General features: G+C 40.3%; 1 protein-coding gene across 3 annotated transcripts in view; it reads left to right on the forward strand.

Moving 5' to 3' along the window:
• The window catches only part of LOC126457099 (BRCA2-interacting transcriptional repressor EMSY-like), a 320327-nt gene that overhangs the window by 26705 nt on the left and 269162 nt on the right, over window positions 1–24460 (forward strand). For all 3 annotated transcript variants that reach the window (XM_050093126.1, XM_050093127.1, XM_050093128.1), the window contains exon 2: window positions 23136–23203. In XM_050093126.1, the coding sequence (XP_049949083.1) occupies window positions 23143–23203 (61 nt within the window). In that variant the 5' untranslated portion in view covers window positions 23136–23142. The remainder of the gene's footprint in view (window positions 1–23135; window positions 23204–24460) is intronic.

A 24460-nucleotide genomic window follows, 5' to 3' on the forward strand; every position in this document is an offset into this window, starting at 1 on the left:
CTGTGGTCCTTCCCATTTCTTCCACTGGTCATCTACTAAAGATGCTTGCTGAATTCCAGAGCAACATGTAATTCGAATGATAAAAGCACCAACACAAAACTTTCACAATGGCAATACATTTACTTATAATATGCACAAGGCAGTATTGGCAGTTGATTCAGCCTGAAGTGGAAAAGAATTATTACAGTTATGTAGTGTCTTTAAAGCTCTTAATTTTCTGGATTGTCACTTGTTTTATTGTTTTTTATTGTTTATTGTGTTTTTGTTTTACTTTCTGGTTACTTATCAGTGCCACATTTGAGGTTATACACTGTGTATGCAAAAAATAATTTTGAGTGATGTTTTCAGCCATAGGCAGGCATTAGCCAAAATAAAAAAAAAAACACATATTGCTGAAACTAGGAAAATAGTCTTTCTAGATATAGTAATATAAAAACATTAAAGAACATACAGTTGAGATCTGGTCCTCCACAAATACCCAAAATTTGGCATCAAATTTGCTGGTGCATTATTTTGATAGAGGAGGACAGGGACTATTGTACAAAAAAGCATGAGAAGACAGTGTGGCTGTGTGACATATAACCAATTCTTGCCTTAACCCATCAATCAGATTATGATTTATGGCTGGTTATAGTCACACAGTTAATTGTTTGTCATTTTTGAAAAATTAAAGCTGTCGTCAGATGTATTTAAAACTCTTATCAGTGATCTATTCATATTCAGCTCATAGAATTGTTTAAATATACAAAAGCAGGAGCTTGTGGAAGTTAAGAGTACCTTTCATAATAGTTATCCAAAGTTGGCACTTTGACATGCATCTAGGTGGTATAAACTCAGGATCCCTATCTTTGAGACACTGTAGAAATGGAACCAAAGAACATGTTGAGCTGAAACTTTGTACATATCAATTGAAGGCATTGTGGAACCTACTCAAAAATATTTCATTGTATTCAGATGTAGTCAAGTGGGGTCCGTCTTTAAAACTGGTCCACATGACATGAAGTGACACATTTTTGTGTATTCATTCTGTGTTAACTGACAATCAATGTTCATCACTAAAACTTGGTATTTGTTGCACAGTCCACAGGTTTATTATCTATGCTTAATTTGACAGTTTTCCCTCTTTATGCCAAAGTGCATTTTGTTTGCATTCTTTATGTGTAATGTTTATTTATTACATACGTCCAATCATAAACATCCTTGAGGGTTTCATTTGCTTTCACTCGTAGAGGTTCTGATGTTTTATAAGTGAGAATGATGTTGCTGTCATCAGCAAAGAAAACTTTTTCTCCATGTCTTATACTGCCTCGAAAGTCGTTGATACACATTAAGAACAGGACTGGAACCAGTACATTACCATGTGGGAAGCCTTTTTTTTTTCTGCTGCACTGAGGAGAGGTATCGATGTCAGTTGAAGAGGCCTGGCACGAGCAGCCACTCGGCCATGAAATCCACCTGTCATAGTACTTGCAGTGGATCCTGATGCAGTTTGGAATGCCTGTGTGATGGTTTGGATAGATGTCTACATTATGACCCTCTTCAACTGTCGGCAGTCTCTGTCCGTCAACAGACGAGATCGGCCCATACGCTTTTGTGCTGTATATGTTCCTTCACATTTCCACTTTACTACCGCATCAGAAACAGTGGATGTAGGGATGTTTAGGAGTGTGTAAATCTCGCGTATAGGTGTATGACACAAGTTACACCCAATCACCTGAGTTCCATGGAGTACACCATTCTGCTCACTCACAATGTCTAATGACCACTGAGTTTGCTGATATGGAGTATCTGGCAGTAGGTGGCAGCACAATGCACCTAATATGAAAAACATATGTTTTTGGGGGTGTCCAGATATTTTTGATCAAATGTATTTTACATTCAGAGGAGTTCCTTTTTAGGCCTGCAGTTTTGTTTGTCTTTACCTCTTTATCTGACAGTAACATTCAGAGAGGCCAATTTTTTTTATAAATACGTCTCAAGTTTCCTTGTTGATACCTGTAAGTACATATTCTAAGACTTAAGCTGAACTTTTTGATATCCTAGTTGCAGGATTTACTATTTGCGCCATGCCAAAAGTGTTCAGAATGTTAGGAATTAATTACTAATTTCAGCCTGCCCGCATTGCCAGTTGGTGAGCAGTGCATGCACAAAATGATTAACTACTTTTGAATATCTAGCTTTGTCGAATGGCTGACAGTTCTAAATGATTATCAGTGCTAGTTGTAATTAGTTCTTATTTAGCTTTAGAATGTCTGTGAGCTCCAGCAACAACTTGGACACAGTCCTTATGATAATATTAATATATTGTGTATATCATTGTCTCTATACCAGTTCTATACAATGCATAGCACCATTCTGTTCAAAGACTGTAATTGCACTTCAAGATGGTGTACTTTATTTTTAAGAGACTGCACATTTTGATGAAGAAGAGATAATTCTGAGCAAATTTATGTGATGTTTGTCCACCCTGGTCTGGTGCATTCTATCTTTTGTGTACTCAATGAAGAACTCTATAAACTCATTGACATGCATTTAAGGGAGGGGAGCCTGTCGTCATGATTTGTCCTGAGAAAGACTAGTCCTCATACCCTTGATAACAGGTATTTGATTGTGTGTGGCCCCATGCCCATATGCTATATTCTTACTAATAAAATCCACAAACTCCATTTCCCAGCCCTGTTGAAGAACAGACTATGCCTTGTGTAGCCCCATCTCCTGATAATCCCCACCAGCAGCAGTGTAGTGTGCCCCCAATCACCAGTGATCAGTGCCATCTCCAGCTCCACATTGGTAAATTGTGCAGTACCGCAAATATGCAGTGGATCTTGCCACAGGAACAGCTCAACCATGTCAACCGTGCTCACATTGGCGCCACCAGTTAGGGAAGCTTTCTTCATCAGATCAACACCTATGTTGTGTGCCCTGTCCCTATCCGAGTTGTTCCCTGTCCCACCCATTATCATTAGCTGATCATCTTTCATGAAATCGTACATAAAGGCCACAAATTGTCAACCACCTGATTTAGCTTTTTAGTTAGCGCGAGAATGCTGATGACCCTATATTCTTCCTCTAACTTCTCCTGTAATTGAGGAATTGCACAATTGCATCTCTGCCATGACTGCTACCTAGTCTCAGTGCTCTCTTCATCCTTAGATTAGGCATAATCCGTATTTACTTCAGGCAGGGGTATTACCTTCATAGTCTCGGGTGTTATTGAATTTAGCATATGTTAAAATTCAGGAGTAAGTAAGAAACACATATTTTTTTGTTTTCTCCATAAAAATTCCTGCCCCCCAGATACAGGCCTCCAAAGATGACACTGCGAACACCATTTCGAAGATGCAAATTTCGGAAACAAATTTTAAGTTCTGTATCTCTAACAGTTCTAGATATTTTGTTTGAGCTTTTTATTTTAAAGATAATTGCTTTATGATTACAATGGTATCCTCCATTTGGACATATCTGTCAAAGTTCTTTTACTGTTGCCTTTTCAATTTTTTTGTCTCTGTTGCAGTTATTTTTTATCACTTTCTCTGTTGCAGTTATTTCTTTTCACTTTCCTTGTTGTAGGTATTTATTGCAATTCGTTGTAGTTCCTTGTCAGTTTCTTTGTTGTGGTTGTTCATTGTAGGTTTCTGTATTGTAGTTGCTCTTTACTGAAGAGGCTTCTAAGAAATCTGAGACCATCCAGTGAGTTATGTGTTTCCGCGAGGAATTTGCCAGTTGATACAGTTGCAGTGTGTTTTGTGAAAAGGACTGTTTGAAATATCTGAAATATCTTCTGACAGGGGCCACAGGAGAGAGTAGTGTGCTGACTATTTGCATATCCATAAAAGAGTGGTATATAAGACAAACAAAAAAACAGACTTTTTTCAGGTTGGGAATAAGTGTTCAAAAGTGAAGATGTTTCCAGTGACAACTTTTTGTGTTCTAAACCTAACCTAACCTATGGTGCAGGTGATGCAGATTTTGCGTCAATAGAGGAAGAATTAAATACCCAAAATCAGTCAACTACAGAGGTAGATGTTAGTCCTGTTAAGAAACCGTGTTCAGTGAAGTCATAAGCTCTAGGCATCAAGAAAGAAAATGAACCAAAGCACTCTTGCACCTCTTGCCAGGAATTTTTCACAAATAACAATTCAGCCGTTGAATATTGTGCATCCTACAGTGAAAAGGTGCAAGTTTAAACTATTATTCCAGAGACATTTTCAAAGAAAACAATTTTGAACCATGTTCCATCAGTATCAAAGTACATGGTAGACAAACCAAGAAATGTGAGGTCTGTAAAAGGAGTCTTTACTATTATGGTCATCCTGCAGAAGCAGCTCAAGTTGAAATAGTGCATTCATTTTATCTGGCAGATAAATGGGACTGTTCTCACCATAGTGCCAACAAAAAAGACACTAAGCTGTAATAGTTGAAGGTCAAAACGTTGTGAAAGTGAAAAGGTCATGAATCGCAGTATCAATGAAATTTTTGCAATTTATAAGAGCAACTATACAACTTCACAATATTTTATGCACTACGGGTAAGTGGGTAGCTCCAAACCCACCTAGAGATGTCTGTTTATGTGTGTACTGTGCGAATTTTGAACTTTGTGTGGTAACTCTGGAGAACTTACTGGAGCACGTGACATATGACACCTTGGTTGGGCATGTGAAGTCATTAGTAGTCTGTGATGTAAAAATGAGAGACTTCTTTGTTTCAAGAATGTAGTGACTGCCCTGGAAATGGAGGACTGTCTTTACAGGCACTTGGCCTGGAAGATGTAGCAGCTAACTCTGCAGAAATTCCATATGCGACATGGGAGGAAAATAAACTAATTAAGAAAACTGTTGCCTTTGACAGTTTCATTGATGAACTTGGTAAATGGTCAGTGAAAGCAGTAACACACTAGCATCTGAAGAAATTGCAGCAACACATTGCAAAAGTCAAAGGGTGTGTACAGGCTGGAGAACTATGTTTAGTGCTTCACTGTGATTTTACTGAGAACTAGTTTGTAATTCTGCCACAAGAAGTACAAGGATATCATTGGAGTATATTAATAGTGGCGTGTGATGAGGGCCTCCCGTCGGGTAGACCGCTTGCCTGGTGCAAGTCTTTCGATTTGACGCCACTTCGGCGACTTGCGCGTCGATGGAGATGAAATGATGATGATTAGGACACAACACAACACCCAGTCCCTGAGCGGAGAAAATCTCCGACCCAGCTGGGAATCGAACCCGGGCCCTTAGGATTGACAGTCTATCGCGCTGACCACTCAGCTACCGGGGGCGGACATCATTGGAGTAATGAACATGTTTCAATTTTTACAGGAATGGTATATTTTCAAAACAATACCACAAATATTGCAGTTATAAGTGATGACACAGGACATGACTCGGCACATGCTTTGCTAGCAATGCTCAAAATTCTTCAACTGCAAACAGGGGCAGGGCAGGTCATAATTATTTCTGATGGTGCTCCTAGTCATTTTAAAAATCATTACCAGCTGTTTGATTTGAGTAAGTTGCTTCTGCCGACTGAGAGGGTATACAGTGTTACCGGTCACAGGAAGGGGCCTTGTGATGTTGTAGGAGGCTTGCTGAAGTACCATGCTACAAAACATAATCTTTCCAAACCAAATACAGCTGCGATTCAGAGTGCTGAGGATTTTACGACAGTCATGAAATCTTACACATTCAAAGCCCTCCATCTTTTGTCCAAAGAGGAAATTGAAGTATTCCATGACCAGCTGCTGGATATAGGTTTCCAGCCGAAGAACAGCAACAATGCCATCAGTGCTCACTTCCTGTTCACAATGTTTTGAAGATTGTAAGTGCTCCAGTTCCTATTGGTTCAACAGGAAGACATCACTCTATATCAAAGGAAGATACTGAAGCAGTGGAACACATTTTTAGTTCATTGACTGGCTAATTTCAGTACAAAACAGAGCGCACAGAAGTTGTATAAATTGAAACCTTTAAGTTTTTGGACCTTTCATATACATTTTGGAACCATTTAAAATGCTTGAAAAATGTGTCTTTCTCATCTTTCAAAACTAAAATTATGTTAAATAAGGCTAGGTTTTGATTTTTATGAGCCTTTAATGTGATAATGTGGTAAGAAAACAGGTTTGATGCATGGAAAAAATTTCAATTGTTTATAAAACCTGTTCAACCTACAAGTGGAAGCTCTCCTTTTCAGGGAATGTAGAGCTAATTGGTACTACTCAACTGAAAAGAAAAAAATCAAAATTTTTTGGATTGGCGTTTTTGAAAAAAAAAAAATTCCCACAAATTATAAAAAAAGTTCAGAAATTGTAGTAAAAGAATTTTGACAGATAAGTCCAAATGAAGGATTTCTTTGCAATCCTAAAGCAATTATCTTTCAATTAAAAAAACCAACAAAATATCTAGAATTTTAAATTTTTTTCCAAAATTCGCATCTTCAAAATGGTATGTGCAGTGTCATCTTTGGAAGGCTATATCTCGGTGCAGAAATTTTTTTGGAGAGAACAAAAAAAACGCTTACTTAGTCTTTCATTTTTACATATGCTAAATTCAATAACATCCGAGACTATGAAGGTAAGATTTTTTCGAGCCTGCCTGAATTGATATGGGCTATGCCATTAGTGTTAGTCCTAGCCTCTCTGATAATGAGCAGAGTCTGCCCCTGCACATTTCCTACTACTACAGGCTCTACTCCACCTTAACTCGGGCAGCTGGTGTGCATGAAGGGCACAGGTCTTTCTTCCCTGCTCCTCTATTAATCTTTTCCTGCTACCTATAATGCAGTTCCAAGAGAAGGCCTCAGTGACTTCCTCAGAGTTTTCCCCACTTTGCCCCCCCCCCCCCCTCCCCCTCTCCCAGTGAAACCAGTTTTCACTTGCAGTCAAATAAAATATCTATAACAAAGGTAAAAGGAACCCTAAATATATGAAAGTAAAAGAATATTCTGAGGCTTATTATGTTTGTTTGTCTATAAAGGACTGTAATCTCTCAGTAATGTGTTAATTTCACTACTATGAATGTGAGCTCTTTAACATCAGACATGCATGCACTATGTGATCAAAAATATCCAGACACCTGGCTGAAAACAATTTCATGGCACCTACACAACCACACCATAACACCACCACCACCTCCTAATTTTACTGTTGGCACTACACATACTGGCAGATGACATTCACCAGGCATTAGCCATACCCACACCCTGCCATTGGATCGCCACATTGTGTACCGTGATTTACCACTTCACACAACATTTTTCCACTGTTCAATCATCCAGTGTTTATGCTCCTTACACAAAACGAGGCATTGTTTGGCATTTACTGGCATGATGTGTGGCTTATGAGCAGCCGCTCGACCATGAAATACAAGTTTTCTCATCTCCCACCCAACTGTCATAGTACTTGCTGTAGATCCTGATGCAGTTTGGAATTCCTGTGTGATGGTCTGGATAGATGTCTGCATATTACACATTACGACCCTCTTCACTTCACTATCACATTGGAAACAGTGGACCTAGGGATGTTTAGGAGTGTGGAAATCTTGTGTACAGATGTATGACACAAGTGACACCCAATCACCTGACCTCGTTCGAAGTCCATAAGTTCTGCAGAGCATCCCATTCTGCTCTCTTACAATGTCTAATGACTACTGAGGCCGCTGATATGGAGTACATGCCAGCAGGTGGCGGCACAAATACACGTAATATGAAACACGTATGTTTCAGGGGTGTCCGGATACTTTTGATCACATAATGTACAAAAACAAAGCATTAGACTGAAATCACACTTAATAGAAATTCAAAACAACACTACATGTTTCCTAAACACAATCCAGAGATGTCAAGTCTTCACTTGTGTGACAAGAGAAAGGGCAGTAGCACAGCTATTCACAGTAAGGTATGTGTGAAATACATGTGGGTATACACAGTTCATTATGAGCATGAGTTCAGTATGCAAACAAAAATCACACCTTGATAACAACTATTGGAAATGAAGTGTACAGGCAAATCTTCTAATAATAACCACTGAAAAGGTATTCAAAAGACCAAAAATGTGATCAAAATTTCTGTTTTGACAGGTAATAAAATAACACTTGTCAGTCAGTACCCTCCTGTGCATGCACACAGCGTATGGCATCTTGAACCATGGCAAGGTTATAGAAAATAACCGTAAGATAATTTGCCATATTTTGTTCTGCCAGAAATAAGTTTGAGAGATCATATATTGTCATCTTGTAAAATGAGGTTTTCTTCATATTTCGTCCATACTTGCGCAATATTGCTATCACATAACTAGCAATCTTCATCTGGTGCTCCCTGAGGCTGAGTCCTTTGTGGAACAGGTCCAGTATTTATGTCTATGTGGGGCTAGGCACTTTGTCATCAGTTCACCGCTTGTCAGGTACAAGCTGATCAATAGCAGCAACTGTAGTATTTTCTACCCATATCTGTTCTGGTTGCGGTGTGTATACTTTTTGGCTGTTATCAGTTAATAATGTTGTCATCTGACATTTTCTTCCACCTCCAAGCTGTACTGGGTGTTCAGTCTTCTGACTGCCATCATTTAAGCTTTCCTGTGGACTATGCTGTTGTATTATCTTAGCTGGCCACATTAGGTGCTTCACCCAAGGTATGCTCCCTCTAGGGGCAGCTGTTGGATAATTTTCTGGCTGATGGCATACAGATTGTTGTTCATTTTTGAAATGGCCATTCTCAGGTACTTGACTTGCTGTCTGAAGTACCACCATCTGTGCTCCCTGTGGCAGTTGAGTTGGGTTATTTTCTTTGTCGTTGTTTCCAAAGTTATTCCCCTGGAATTTGGATGTTGCCTTCATTGTGTCTTTAGGAGATGGAGATTTGAGATGAGGCACTTGTATAGGCCATGGATCAACAAAAATGTTTTTTTCGCTTATGTGGATGACACATTTGTTATTAGGCACCAAGGCAGGACAAAGCTTGTTGTTTTCCTGTGAAACCCCTGCTCACACTACCCTAACATAAAATTCACAATAGAAATGAAGAAGAAGGGGCAACTCCCATTCCTAGATGTTCTCGTCCAGAGGAAGGGACATGGCAGTTTAGGTCATAGTATTTACCAGATACCAACTCACAATGATAGGTGCCTGCAAGCTGGTAGTAGCCACCAGCTGACACAGAAAAACAGTGTACTCAAAACTCTGGTTCATTGGGCATGAACTCTTTTGAATCCAGACAACTTGGTGTGACAATAGAAGACCTGTAGTATGTGTTCTACAGAAATGGATATTCTTGCAGAGGTATTCAGAAGGCATCGTGCACTGCTTTTCCGCCAGAAGGGTCAGTAAAAGTACAAGAAACAGCAAAGGAGGTCAGTTTTCTGCCATGTGCCAGACTAATACCTGTCAAAATCAGTAGAATTCTTCTCAGCTATAAAAGCCAAGAGTGTTCTGTGTCCACTAACCCAGATTAAGGCTGTGTTATGGAGAGTAAAGTATGATCTGGGCCTACAGAAACTGGGCATTTACCACATACCGTGTCAATGTGGTATTTTGTACATTGGCCAGACCAGCAGCATCCTTGACATCAGGTGTAAGGAGCACCAACGGCACACCTGACCCAAAAAGCCTCCAAGTCAGCTATAGTGGAACATTGTTTGGAACTAAATCATTTGATGAATTACGATTACATCAAGATTCTGACACAGGCGCCCAGATACTTATATAGTCTTATTAGATAATCCATCGATTAAATGCCACACAGTATCTTATCAACTGTGACACGGGATATCAACTTCGCTCCACCAGGAATCTGGCATTCGCTCTTCTAAAGACGCAATGGAGGCAACATCCAAACTCCGGGGGAAATAACTTTGGAAATGGCGTCAGAGCAAATAATCCAGCACAACCATGACAAGGCGCACAGATGTTGGTACTTCAGACAGAAAATAAAGTACCTGAGAATAGTCATTTTGAGAACAAACAGCACTTTGGACACCAGCGGCCAGAAAATCATCCAACAGCTGCCCTTAGTGGACACAGACCTAGGACGGAGTACCTGACATGGCAGGCTATGGCAATAGGACAGCATAGCCCACAGGAAAGCTTAAATGATGGCAACCAGAAGATTGAACACCTTGTACAACTTGGAGATGGAACAGAACATCAAATGACAAAATTACTAAATGACCACAGCTAAAATGTAAGTGCACAGTGTTCGGAACAGCTATGGCTAGAAAACACTGTGGTTGCTGCTATTGACTGGTGTGCTTCAGACAGAGCACCTGGTGCAGCACTGGCCAATGACGGAGTCCCTAGATCCACATACACATAAATACAGGACCCATTCCACATTGGATTCAGCCTCAGGCAGCAATCAAAACATCGTGCAAGTATGGTGTGAATTACAGGCAGGAAGCCCAATTTTCCAAGATGACACTGCCTCTCTGGGAAAGCCTGAAGACCTAGATCATATATTGCTTTTTCTATAGAAAATCCTTTACAGAACCCAAACAGGGTAGTTTTTAAAATTTTGGTGGAAGAATGGCTCAGTATTGTCGTATAACTGTATTGTCAACTTCTAAAGGCTATGTTGCTTCAAACTGTTATTCTTTATTTCAACAACTGCATGTATATTGAGCAAGCCAATGCACAGTGTATGATAGAAGGAACTTTGTTCCTACATTATTGACTTTCTGCTGTATTCCCTTCACATATTGACTAAAAGGATGAATGACACAAGAAGATTTTGTATGTACCCTAATCTCTCTAACCTTGTTCTCATGTTCACTATGTTAAATTTAAAATAGCTGCACTGTATTTTTGATTACAGGTTCTCTAAATTTACCCCACACAATTTTATGAAAACTACATCATCTTTCTTCTTACAGATTTCCATTTAAGTACTCCGAGGATTTCTGTTGCGTTTTGATATTGTGAGAAGGAAAGTTGCTGCTCACCATATAGCGAGATGCTGAGTTGCAGATAGGCACAACAAAAAGATTTTCACACTTAAAACTTTCGGCCAGTGGCCTTTGTCAACACACTCACACACACACACACACACACACACACACACACACACACACACACACACACACACACAACTGCAGTCTCATGCAACTGAAACCACACTGTGAACAGCAGCACCAGTGCATGATGGGAGTGGCTACTGGGTGGGGGAAAGGAGTAGGCTGGGTTGGGGAGGGGGAGGGATAGTGTGGTTGGGATGGCGGACAGTGAAGTGCAATAGGTTGGACAGTGGGCTGGGAAGAGGTTGGGGGGGGGGGGGGGGGTGAAAGTACTGGTTTTACACAAAACCGTCTGGAAGAAGCCCATAATCATAACAGTTTATATATATATAAATCCGGCTTTCAGTTTTTCTCCACGTAGAGTCACAGTTCACCTGGTAGGTCGTCTGGATCTGGAGTTTTCCATGGTCTAAATTCTTTCAGTTCTACTTCAGATTTGATTTTCATGATTGAAGTACTAACTTCATATACATGCACAGTGTTTTTTTTTTCCATTGCATTCTTCTTCCATGTGAACATCTTTTTCCTTATAGATTTTTTTACAATATTATTTCCATCAGTTAGCTAGTTCATCTGTAATTACTAATAGGTTTTCTTGTTTGTCTGTTACTTAACCCTGTCTTGAACTGTAATATTTTAATATTTCTATGTGCCTTTCTTGCTTACTCCATTTAGGTTTTCTTGTTTATCTATTACTTAACCCTGTCTTGAACTGTAATATTTTAATATTTCTATGTGCCTTTCTTGCTTACTCCATTTTTTAATATCTGTTATTGTATCTTTACGTGTAACATATACATGTATCTATTGTTCCTTAACATTTCTACTTTTTTGTGTGAAGGTATTCTTTATGAATCTATATCGCTCTTGACCTTCTGTTGTATTTCTTTTTCTACATTTATGGCTCTGTAGAGTCAAACTTATTATATTGTCTCCCATAGTTTTCTCTGTTCAAATCATTTTTCCTCAGTATTTCATCTGCTGTTCTTGTTACAGTTTCTTTCACCTTATTTTACAGTGTTAAGTATTACTACTATAGGTTCAGATATTGGCTCTTATTGTGTATTCTCATTTTATTGCTTTTTCTCTTATTTTTTTCAGTATTGTATCTTTCTACATTAATATTATGCTTTCTTTAAAATCTTAAATGTTTGAAAAGATTGGCACATGAACACTGAATATACACACATCAATAAAAGTTTTGCATCACCCCGGTTCCCAGAATTCCTGAAGATAGACGTTGACTGTGGATATTTTATCACAGGCACAGTCCCTTTGACTGTTCAGAGATGTCACTAAACCCACCAAAAGATGTAAACAACCATGCGTGAGCAGTGTCTGTTAGACAGAGGGTATCCGATGTATGATCAGTTCCAGTCATTCCATCAGGTAGGAGGTACATTGCTCATGTTGACTGTAGTTCAACCATGCCTAGATGGTCAATACCGCGGTTTGATTGCCTCCATGTTGTTACTTTATGCCAGGAAGGGCTCTCAACAAGGGAAGTGTCCAGGTGTCTCGGAGTGAACCAAAGCGATGTTGTTCGGACATGGAGGAGATACAGAGACACAGGAACTGTCGATGACATGCCTCGCTCAGTCTGCCCAAGGGCTACTACTGCAGTGGATGACCGCTACCTATGGATTATGTCTCAGAGAAACCTTGACAGCAACACCACCATGATGAATAATGCTTTTTTTGCAGCCACAGGACATCGTGTTATGACTCAAACTGTGTGCAATAGGCTGAATGATGTGCGATTTCACTTCCGATGTCCATAGCTAGGTCCATCTTTCCGACCGTGACACCATGCAGCGTGGTGCAGATGGGCCCAACAACATGCCGAATGGATCGCTCAGGATTTGTATCACGTTCTCTTCGCCAATGAGTATCACATATTCCTTAACCAGACAATTGTCGGAGACGTGTTTGGAGGCAACCCGATCAGGCTGAACGCCTTAGACACACTGTCCATCGAGTGCAGCTAGGTGGATATTCCCTGGTGTTTTGGGATGGCATTATGTGGGGCCAACGTACGCCACTGGTGGTCATGGAAGGCGCCATAACAGCTGTACGATACCTGAATGCCATCCTCCAACTGATAGTGCGACCATATCAGCAGCATATTGGCAAGGCATTTGTCTTCGTTGATGACAATTCACACCCCCATCGTGCACATCTTGTGAATGACTTCTTTCAGGATAATGACATCGCCCAACTAGAGTGGCCAGCGTGTTCTCCAGACATGAACCCTATCGACCATGCCTGGGGTGGATTGAAAAGGGCTCTTTATGGACAACGTGACCCACCAACCACTCTGAGGGTTCTACACCGAATCGCCATTGAGGAGTGGGACAATCTGGACCAACAGTGCCTTGATGAACTTGTGGATAGTATGTCACGATGAATACAGCCATGCATCAATGCAAGAGGACATGCTACTGGGTATTAGAGATGCCGGTGTGTACAGCAGTCTGGACTACCACCTCTGAAGGTCTCACTGTATGGTGGTACAACATGCAATGTGCGGTTTTCATGAGCAATGAAAAGGGCAGAAATGATGTTTATGTTGATCTCTATTCCAATTTCCTGTACGGGTTTCGGAACTCTCGGAACTGAGGTGATGCAAAACTTTTTGTGATGTGTGTATTGTAATGACACAAGTCTGGACCAATGAGCTTGACGCCATAAAACAGGCCCTTTGTGCCAGTACAATGAAGTAGCATTGTGCTACAGCACACACTGGGTGTCACCATCCTTTTGACCGGCAGTCTCTGGTTGTTAGCATAACCAGGGACACTTTGGAATGCAGCATATATTACTTATGCAGCTGCACCATCAAAATAAACCCATTTTTGCTTGAGGAAATACTGACTGTTCAGTCAAGCTGGATGTGCATTGGAGCAGCAAGTAATTGAATAGACCATTGTAGTGTCAGCTTCGGCTGTGAGTTTGCCTCTGCTCTACCATCATTTTGACTGGACCACTCGCCTAGGAGGTCCAGCTGCAGCCTGATCTGCCAAGGGTTGAACTGAAACGCTCCTAGTCACTGAGCCAGTGCCAGTCACGGCCAGCCAGCTGCTGATTTGGGTTTGCTCCCCGGACATCAGCACCCATCACTTGCCATGGGCAGGTGAGACTCAGCATCCTGCACTCAGTGGGCCATATCAGCCTGCTGCATATGCCCTGACATTGTTCAGCCATGACCGGACCAGTGACTACACAAGGTGGCACCGTGTCTGGATTGCCCTATGCCTAACAGAGGCTGGGGTTGTACTGCAACGTTTCACTATTGCAGTCCTTGGGTCAAGAACTGCCTTCTAGGACTGCGTCCTACAGGCCTGATTGGTGTACTAAAGAGATTATTATACAACTACTGAGCAGCTTCTGATTCCCCCTGAACCTTCATTTCCCACCAGAGCATATCCAAGCTCTCTAAAATAATGATAGTTGTAGGATACTCTCAAAAATTAGTAAAACATGCAAAGCAATGACCATCTGCAATAAGACTATTAAAATTGTAGTGATAAACTACTAAAGTATTAATATTAATAGCAAAATGCCAGAGTTTGAAGCACACCTAAAAAGAATGGAGCTCAGATAATACTATTATTATTATTATTATTAAGCATTACAATCCATGAAGGCTTTTTGCTGCAGAATGGACAATGTTGAACCACTTTGCTCTGTCTTTACAAGTAATTTGCCACTGTCTGTCATGTCCTAGTTTTCTGAGATCGTCTTGAATATTGTCCAAGTATCTCATGCGTGGGCGTCCAAGAGGTCGTCTTCCGGTGGGAATCTCTTCAGTCACTTTCTTGATGGTCCTGTTTGGTGGTGCTCTGATGACATGCCCTATCCATTTCAGTCTTTTGGCTTTAATTTTGGCCACTATATCGGAGTCTTTATATAATTTGTAAATTTCATTGTTATTTAGCAATCTCCATTCATCACTGATCCTATCTCTTATGGGTCCAAATATTTTTCTCAAAATTTTTCGTTCAAATACTCTTAATCTGTTTTCCTCTTTTTTTGTGAGAGTCCAGGTTTCAGATCCATAGGTGAGTACTGGTATAATCAATGATTTGTATACTTGTAGTTTGGTGTTCCTAGAAATTAACTTGGTTTTGAAAACTGTCAAGAGACTATAGTAGCATTTGTTAGCCTTCTGAATTCGTGATTCTATTTCAATTTTTATGGAGTTGTCAGAGGTTACTATTGTACCAAGGTAATTAAATTCATTTGTCTTTGTGAAAGCTGTGTTATTAATTTGCAGTACATTATTATTTGATGGATAGCGGGATAAGATAAAGTACATTGTTTTGTCTGTATTCAGCTGGAGGCCTGTGCCATTTGTGGCTTTAATTAATTGTGCTGTAAGAAGCTTCAAATCATTCTCACTGTCAGATAATAATGCAATGTCATCAGCGTATGCTACAATGTTAATTTTGCTTTCCAGTTGTGCTCCAATTTGTAGTAGCTTTACTTTTTGGATTATTCTATTGATTACTATGTTAAAAAGAACTGGTTAGAGTGAATCCCCTTATTTGACTCCAGTTTTAACCTCAAAGTCTTCAGAAAGTTTGCTAGCTACTTTTATTTTGTATTTTGAGTTTAAAGTGCAAGATTTTATTAAATTTATCAATTTGTTAGGGATGCCAATCTGCCTCATGCACTTCCATAAATATTCCCTGTTAATACTGTCAAAAGCTTTTTTAAAATCAATGAAAAGCATATGTACATTTTGATTGAATTCATATTTCTTTTCACCCAACATCCTTAGGACATATATATTGTCAATAGTCGATCTGTTAGGTCTAAATCCACATTGGGCATCATCTAGGGAGTCTTCAACGTAAGGGCTTATCCTTGCTAACAGTATATTTGTCAGAATTTTATATGTTGTGTTTAGTAACGCAATTCCTCTGTAGTTTGAACAATTTGTTGGGTCCCCCTTCTTGTATATAGGGCACACAACTACTTCTTTCCAATCATGTGGGACCTGTTCCTGCTTCCAGATGTTGGTGATGATTTTGTGTAAGCAGTTTACAAAAGGAAATTTACTGAGCTTCCATATATCTGTGTCTATACCATCACTTCCAGGAGCTTTATGTCTCTTCAGCTTCTTGATGCTTTCTTTAATTTCTGCTAAGCTGGGCTCTTCGTCCGATGGGTCAGCAGTAAGATATTCATTGTCATCTTCCTGAGAGACGCTTATAGTTGGAGCATTTAGTAACTCATTAAAATATTCCTTCCATCTGTTAGCAATGTCACTTCTTTCTGTTAGCAAGGAGCCATCTGGGTCTGTTATGAACTGTCCATAATTTTTAATATTCCCACTTTTAAACATATTTATGCTCTGGAAAAATCCTCTGGAGTCTGTGGTACGGTCATTCTCAGCTCTTTTTAATTTGTAATTCATAAAATCCCTTTTCTTTTTCCTAATGAGTTTCCTGGCAAGTTTCTGTTTCTCTTCAAAAATAAGTTTGTTTTGTGTTATTGGTTTTTGTAGGAATTTTTCCCTTGCTAATTTTCTATCTTCGATAGCGTTCGAGCACTCGGCATCAAACCAGGGGTTCTTAGTTGTAGTAAAATGTCCCAAAACTGAGGTAGTTGCTCGTGTGATATTTTCTTTCAGAGCGTTCCAGGCTTGATTAGTATCATCATTGTTAATTTTACTTTCCACTTCAGGTTTGTGTGTTTCTAATTCTCTAATGTACTGGTTGAGAATGTTTGGGTTTTTCAGTTTCATTGTATTAAACCTAGGAACACCGTTTAATTTAGACCATTTATGTCTTGAGAGTGAGATCTTGAACTTGGCTTTTACAAGAAAGTGATCCGAATCACAGTCTGCTCCCCTTTGACTTCTGATATCATGTATGCATTTATGATGTTGTTTTTCGATTAATACATGATCAATTTGATTTTTTGTGATGCCATCTCTTGAAGCCCATGTTTGTTTATGTATATCTTTATGTGCAAAATATGTACTTTTGATCAACATGTTTTTGGAAGTGGCAAAGCTAATAAGTTTTGTTCCGTTTTCATTACTCTGCTGATGTAGACTATGAGGTCCAATTGTAGGTTTATAATGATTTTCATGTCCTAACTTGGCATTGAAATCTCCTAGAATTATTTTAATTGAATTTTTCGAGAATGTATCATATACCTGTTCCAATTTGTTGTAAAATTCTTCTTTAATATTGTCCTCTTTATCCTCTGTTGGAGCATGGCAATTTATAACATTTAAAGTCTTATATTTGCATTGAATCGTAATGTGAGATATCCTTTCATTCACTGCCTCAAATTTCCTAATAAAAGGTAACAATTTGTTGTTTATTATAAATCCTGTCCCTAGTGCATGTATTTGTGTATCATTTCCCCCATACATTATTGTATACTTATTTTTGTTTATACTTCCATTACCCGTCCATCTGGTTTCTTGTACTGCAACTAAATCCATTTTATACCTTTCAAGTTCCTGTATGACATTTATCAGTGATCCTGATCTATAGAGACTTAATACATTCCATGTTCCCATATTCATAACCTTTAAATTTTGCAAGTTCGTCATCAAGTTTGGTGGCCCAGCATTCTTGTCATTCTGATTCGTAGCAATCCATTTTCTCCTACAGGATCCTGTGATAGGGTCGCTGGCCCTAAGCACAACCCCCAACCTGGAGGACCAGGGTCTTGATTTCGGGGATGCCTACCCCTAGAGCAGTTGCTTTCACTTCAGCTAACGAACTTGCTCTGCCCGGCCTGTTGGTCCGCGGGAGGTATTTGATTTCCCTCCTACCACCCATATCTGGGAGGCGTTCCCCAATCCGCCACCTGGGGACGCGCCCTCTAGGAGTTACAGGCTCTCCCGAGGGTCAGATAATACTAGATACAGAAATCTGGCTAAAACCCGGAAATTATAGCAGCAAGAATTTTTGTGAAAATCTGAGTCCGTATCAAAAAGCTGGGCTAACGGAATGTTGAGGTAATGTATTCGTCACAGTGGAAAAGAAATAAAAATTGAAACTTCATGTCAGATTGATCTGGCAAAATGCAGTATCAACAATGGGCAAGAACTTACAATAATGTCCTGTAGATTACAAGATTTATCCCCAGATGTCACCAAAAACTTTAGAGAAAAATTCAGCTCACTAGTACATATTTTCCTCAGTCATACTGTCATCATTAGAAGAAATTTTTATCACCTACCAGTTGATTGGGATAATTACAGTTTTGTAATTGGTGGAATGACAAAACACCCTGTGATACAATACTAAATGCTTTATTTGAAAACTATGTTGGACAGATAATTTGTAAGACCATTCAAAATGGGAAACTATTAGACATAATAGCAATAAACAGACCTGAGCTCAGTGAGGATATACACATTGAAATTGGTATCGGTGACTATGAGGCAGTTGCAACGACAATGATTACCATATTAAAACTACATGGAGAGGCATTAGAGTCATATCTTAAGGAGGAACTCAAAAGATTTAGCTCTGGGTGGAACTTTAAAAGGAACTGTGACTGAACTTTAGAAGAATAGTTGACCAACCTCTTGCTAGATGTACCCTTTTTTATCACTTTTTTCCCTGGCTTCTGTTCATAAGTTTATTTCTATTTACATCATGTGGTTTCTTTTAAATTCAACTGTCATCTGTAATTTAACAGAAGCCATGTGTCATCTGATCCAATAACAATTGAGCTATGACAGTTTACTGACTCTTTTACTGCATGGAACACGTTAACTGCTTCTCAGTTTGGCTGTTGTAAACAATTTTGCTCAGGGAAACAACGCAAGACTTCTCAAATGAAGTGTCAGCAGAGCTAAATGAGAAAAATAATTCTGTTGACGTATTTAGTGATTTTACCAAAGAATTAAACCTTTCAAAGTAAAATTTAATGACATCCCTTTTTCGTGAATGGATCAGGAAGCAGAGAATCTCATTGACAGACTGCATCACAGGCATGAAACTGTCATCAAAGTGGGGGGAGGAAGTCCCATAAGGATTGGTGCCATGTCCTTTCTTGTTCTTAACCTACATAACTTATCTTCAAACAGTGGAAAATCCGTAGTGGAATGTAACAGTATTGTGAAAATGCAATTTGCTACTCACCATATAACAGATGTGCTGAGGTGCAGATAGGCACAACGAAAAGACTGTCACAAATGAATAAAGCTTTAAAGCTTTTGGCCATTAAGGCCTTCATCAACAACACACACACACACACACACACACACACACACACACACACACACAACCTGCATGCGCATACACAACTCAAGCACACGACCACAGTCTCAGGCACCTGAAACCACACTGCAAGCAGCAGTGCCAGTGCATGATGGCAGTGGCAACTGGGTGGGATTAAGGGGGAGGCTAGGGCAGGAAGGGGGTGGCGTTCATTGAAGTCCTACAGATTAGATGGTGGGCAGGGGAGAGGTGGGGAGGGAGGGGGAAGTAATGGAAAAGTAGAGAAGTAAAAAGACAGTGTGATGGTGGAACGATGGCTGAGTAGTGCTGGAATGGGAATAGGGGAGGGGCTGGATGAGTGAGGACAGTGACTAACGAAGGTTGAGACCAGGAGGGTTACAGGAACGTAGGATGTATTGCAGGACGAGTTCCTACCTGTGCAGTTCAGAAAAGCTGGTGTTGGTGAGAAGGATCCATTTGGCACAGGCTGTGAAGCAGTCATTGAAATGAAGGATGTCATATTTGGTGGCGTCATCAGCAACAGGGTGGTCCACTTGTTTCTTGGCCACAGTTTGTTGGTGGCCATTCGTGCGGACAGATAGCATGCTGGTTGTCATGCCCACATAGAATGCAACACAGTGGTTACAGCTTAACTAGCAGATCACATGACTGATTTCACAGGTAGCCTTGCCTTTGATGGGATAGGTGATGTTCGTGGCCATACTGGAGTAGTTGGTGGTGGGTGGATGTATGGTCCTGGTCTTGCATCTATGTCTATTACAGCCATGAGGTAAGGGGTTGGGAGCAGGGGTTGTATAGGGATGGATGAGTATATTGTGTAGGTTCAGTGGATGGCAGAATATTACTGTGGGAGGGGTGGGAAGAATAGAGGGCAGGAAATTTCTCATGTCAGGGCATGATAAAAGGTAGTCGAAATCCTGGCAGAGAATGTAATTCACTTGCTTCAGTCCTGGTTGGTATTGAGTTATGAGGAGAATGATCCTTTGTGGCTGGATGATGGAACTTTGGAAGGTGGTGGGAGACTGGAAAGATAAGGCACGGGATATTTGTTTTTGTACAAAGTTGGGAGGATAATTACAGTCTGTGAAGGCTTCAGTGAGACCCTCAGTACTGCTCATCACTGCAGATGCGATGACCATGGGTGGCTAGGCGGTATAGAAGGGACTTCTTGGTATGGAATGGGTGGCAGCTGTCGAAGTGGAGGTATTGCTGGCGGGTAGTAGGTTTGATATGGACGGAGGTACTGATGTAACCATCTTTGAGGTGGAGGTCAACATCTAGGAAGCTTGTTGGGTTGTGTAGGAGAAGGTGAAACAAGGGGGAGGGGGGGGGGGGGGGGGAGAGAAGTTGTTGAGGTTCTGGAGGAACGTGAATAGGGTTTCCTCACCATCTATCCAGATTGCAAAGATGTCATCAATGAATCTGAACCAGGCGAGGGGTTTAGGATTCTGGGCTTTTAGGAAGGATTCCTGTAAATGACCCATGAATAGGTTGGCATAGGATGGTGCCATGTGGACACCCATAGCCATACCGTGGATTTGTTTGTAGGTAATGCCTTCAAAGGAGAAGTAATTGTGGGTGGCGATATAGTTGGTCATGGTGACTAGGAAGGAGGTTGTTGGTTTGGAATCTGTTGGACATTGGAAAAGGTAGTGTTCAATAGCAGTAAGGCCATGGGCATTAGGAATGTTAGTATAAAGGGAGGTGGCATCAATAGTGTAGAACAGGGCACCGAGTGTTGAAGGGACAGGAACTGTGGAGAGTCGGTAGAGGAAATGGTTGATATCTTTTATATAGTAGGGTATTTCCCAGGTAATAGGTTGAAGGTGTTGGTCTATGAGAGGAGAGATTCTCTCAGTGGGGGCACAGTAACTGGCCACAATGGGGCATCCTGGGTAGTTAGGTTTATGGACTTAAGAAAGCATGTCGAAGGTAGGAGTGCGGGGAGTGGTAGGGGTGAGTAGAGAGATGGACTCAGAGGAGAGGTTCTGGGATAGGCCTAAGGATTTGAGTGGCTACTGGAGATCCTGCTGGATTTCTGAAATGGGGTCACTGTGGCAACGTTTGTAGGTGGAAGTATCTACAGCTGGTGGAGTCCTTCTGCCAGTTAATCCTTGTGGTTCAAAACAACAGTGGTGGAGCCTTTATCTGCAGGTAGGATTATAAGGTAGTGATCAGTTTTTAGATGGTTGACTGAAGTTCTTTCTGCGTATGTAAGATTGGTTTTCGTGATGAGGTATTTGGGAAATGATGGTGAGACAAGGTTTGAGGTTAAGAAATTCTGGAGAGTTAACAAGGGGTGATTTGGGGGCAGTGGGTGTGGATCGTGGTTGGATGGAGGAGTGAACTGAGTTAGCCAGGGTTCAATATTGGTCAGAGAAGGAGAAAAGATCTTTAACAAGTCCTGCATCTTCCAATGACTTTGAAGGACGATTGAAAACTGTAATGTTCGCTGATGACACAAACATACTGATCAAGTATCCAAACTCGGCATTAGGAGACACAGCTCAGATGACAGCTAAACAGTCCTGCTAGTGGTTCACAACCAACAGTTTACTCTCACAAAGATTGACAGATTTATCTCCTGCATCAGTATACCTAAAGTAAATAAAGTATTTGTGAGCTGAAGCAAGCAGTAAGAATATTGTCTAAAGTAATAAACCATACTCTGGCAGAAGCCTTTTTAAGCATCTTAGAATTATTATACTCACTGACTGTTAAAATCATCATGTAGACTTTGTCTCTTTGTTTGGGGTTCGGAGTGGAGTTATAGACTCTATTGCGAAGATACTCAGCAAGCATGGGTGCATTCTCTTTTAGGTGTTGTTGTTTTTCATTCGTCTGATTGAAGTTTTGTGTGAATCTCATTTGTTTACCATTAGGGTGTACAGTGAAAATCACCGTTTATTGACAATCAAAATCTGGTATGCTCAATATACAGTTTTTTCAGAGGGATTTGTAAACAAACCTGATGTTCAGTGCAGTGAAAGTTCTTTGACACAAAACAACTTCAAATGCAATGACATCTATATGTTCAGACAGTTGATGAATGCACTCAATGTTTGCATAATTGTTGAAGATGGGCAGTCTCACTGGAACTGTCCTCAGTGTTTGTGTTACCTTTGTAAAGGCAAAGGTACATCTCCTACTCAAACAGTTCCCCCAGCCTCTCATTTCTGAGGGCTTCAACCAATATCTACAGTCTCTCTGACGGTGATTTTTGTAACAAAAAACAAAAAATCACATAGACATAAGTGGTTGTAGACACATCAAAATCTAATGACACAAAAATGCTTTGAATATGAATTTTGGTAGGGAGCCGATTGCAACTGATCAGTAATCCTGGTTTCTTGGGTGTCTTTTCTGCTAGTGATGCCTAAAAAAATTCCTGTGCGCAAAATGGAAATTGATTCCAGAAAAGTTTGATTTTCCTGAAGATAGTAAAGGAGAACCACTCATCCAGTAAGTTTTTTACTGACTCCTGTAGTATTCATGACCAAAAGGTTTATTTGGTTCCACTTATTTTTAATTGCCTTTGATGGTTATTGTTAAAACTTTGGTATTACATTTTTACAGTGACACAGACTATCCACTTTCATTACTGTGTTATTATTTTTGGGAATGGGGCCAGGGAGAAAATGGTAGAAAACAAAATGGGGAATAATTGTTACTTCTTATTCAGAATACGCAGAAACTGCAGGTATCTGCAAATATTTTGAAACTGGAGACAAATTTTATGTTTAAAAGTAAAGACATTTATTTCTTTTAATCTGTTCAATGGTCACAATTTCATTTGAGAAGAACATGTATCGGTATCACTGTACGTTTTAAGCTACTCTGAATCGTGATCTTTGTATGTAACATTCCTTGACATGATAGTTACTGTTGCTTGTGTAAAGATCAATCGATGCTTCTTTCAGGTTAAACATGTGGCCAATGATACTGGGTATGTCTCGGGATGAATGCAAAAGGATCCTTCGACGACTCGGTAAGTGCTTACATGTTTTTGTGTAGAATGTGTTCACATGCATTTTTAAAACTCAAGTGAGCTCTTTCTTGTTGTGCTTTTATCTTTTTACTTTTTTATCAACAAGAAAAGTAAGTGAAATAGTGAATTGGTAGTTTTTTTTATTTGTTTAAAGCTGTGTGTTCAGTGCAACACTGTATCTTCCATGCCCCTCCCTTACTCCCCCCTTCACCCATCTTCACAAGGTAATACCTTATTCCATATAAATTTTATCAGCTCTACACCACTATCTTGCTAAGAGTAAGTAGTTTGAGTTTGAATCAACGTAACTGTTGCTGTAACTGTGTGTCAGCTATTGGTACAGTGAGTGTGATCAAATCATATATTTCCTTCCCATCCCATGCAGTAAGTCCCCCTGACCTGTGGTTCTGGGTGACTTTCCTGAAATCTGCCCTGTTTCTTAAACCTCTCCAGTCCTTCTCCTGCACCTCTCTTCCTTCCCCCTTCAACCCTTCTGCCTGAAGAAGGAGCCACTGGCTCCGAAAGCTTGCGTAATTACAACATTCCTTTATGTGTGTGTTCTGCTGCTGCATGGTGAATACATTTTTTTAAATCCATCCATCCATGTCTGTGTCTGTATATGTGTGGATGGATATGTGTGTGTGTGTGTGTGTGTGTGTGTGTGTGTGTGTGTGTGTGTGTGTGTGTCTATATATACCTGTCCCTTTTTCCCCCCAAGGTAAGTCTTTCCGCTCCCGGGATTGGAATGACTCCTTACCCTCTCCCTTAAAACCCACATCCTTTCATCTTTCACTTTCCTTCCCTCTTTCCTGATGAAGCAACTGTGGGTTGCGAAAGCTTGAAATTTGTGTGTGTGTTTGTGTTTGTTATTGTCTCTATCAACGTACCAACACTTTTGTTTGGTAAGTTACAGAATCTTTGTTTTTAGATACAATTAAATTATTTTACTATATCATTAAACGGAGATGCTGAATCGCAGATAAGCACAACAAAAAGATTGTCAGTAAGTGAGCTTTGAGTCAACTAGGCCTTCATTGGAAAAACATACACACACACACGACCACAGTCTGGCTGCTGAGGCCAGACTATGAGCAGCAGGGCATGGTGGAAGAAGCAGTTGGGTGGTGGGGGTAGGAAGGAGGCTGGAGTGAGGGAGGGGAGAGTTAGCAGGGTAGGGATAGGGGATGGTAAAGTGCTGCTTGTGGGAGCATATAGGGATGTGGTGGATACAGGTTAGGGCAGCTAGGTGCAGCCAGG

Source organism: Schistocerca serialis, chromosome 2, assembly GCF_023864345.2.
Source record: "Schistocerca serialis cubense isolate TAMUIC-IGC-003099 chromosome 2, iqSchSeri2.2, whole genome shotgun sequence".
NCBI classification, from domain to species: Eukaryota; Metazoa; Arthropoda; class Insecta; order Orthoptera; family Acrididae; genus Schistocerca; species Schistocerca serialis.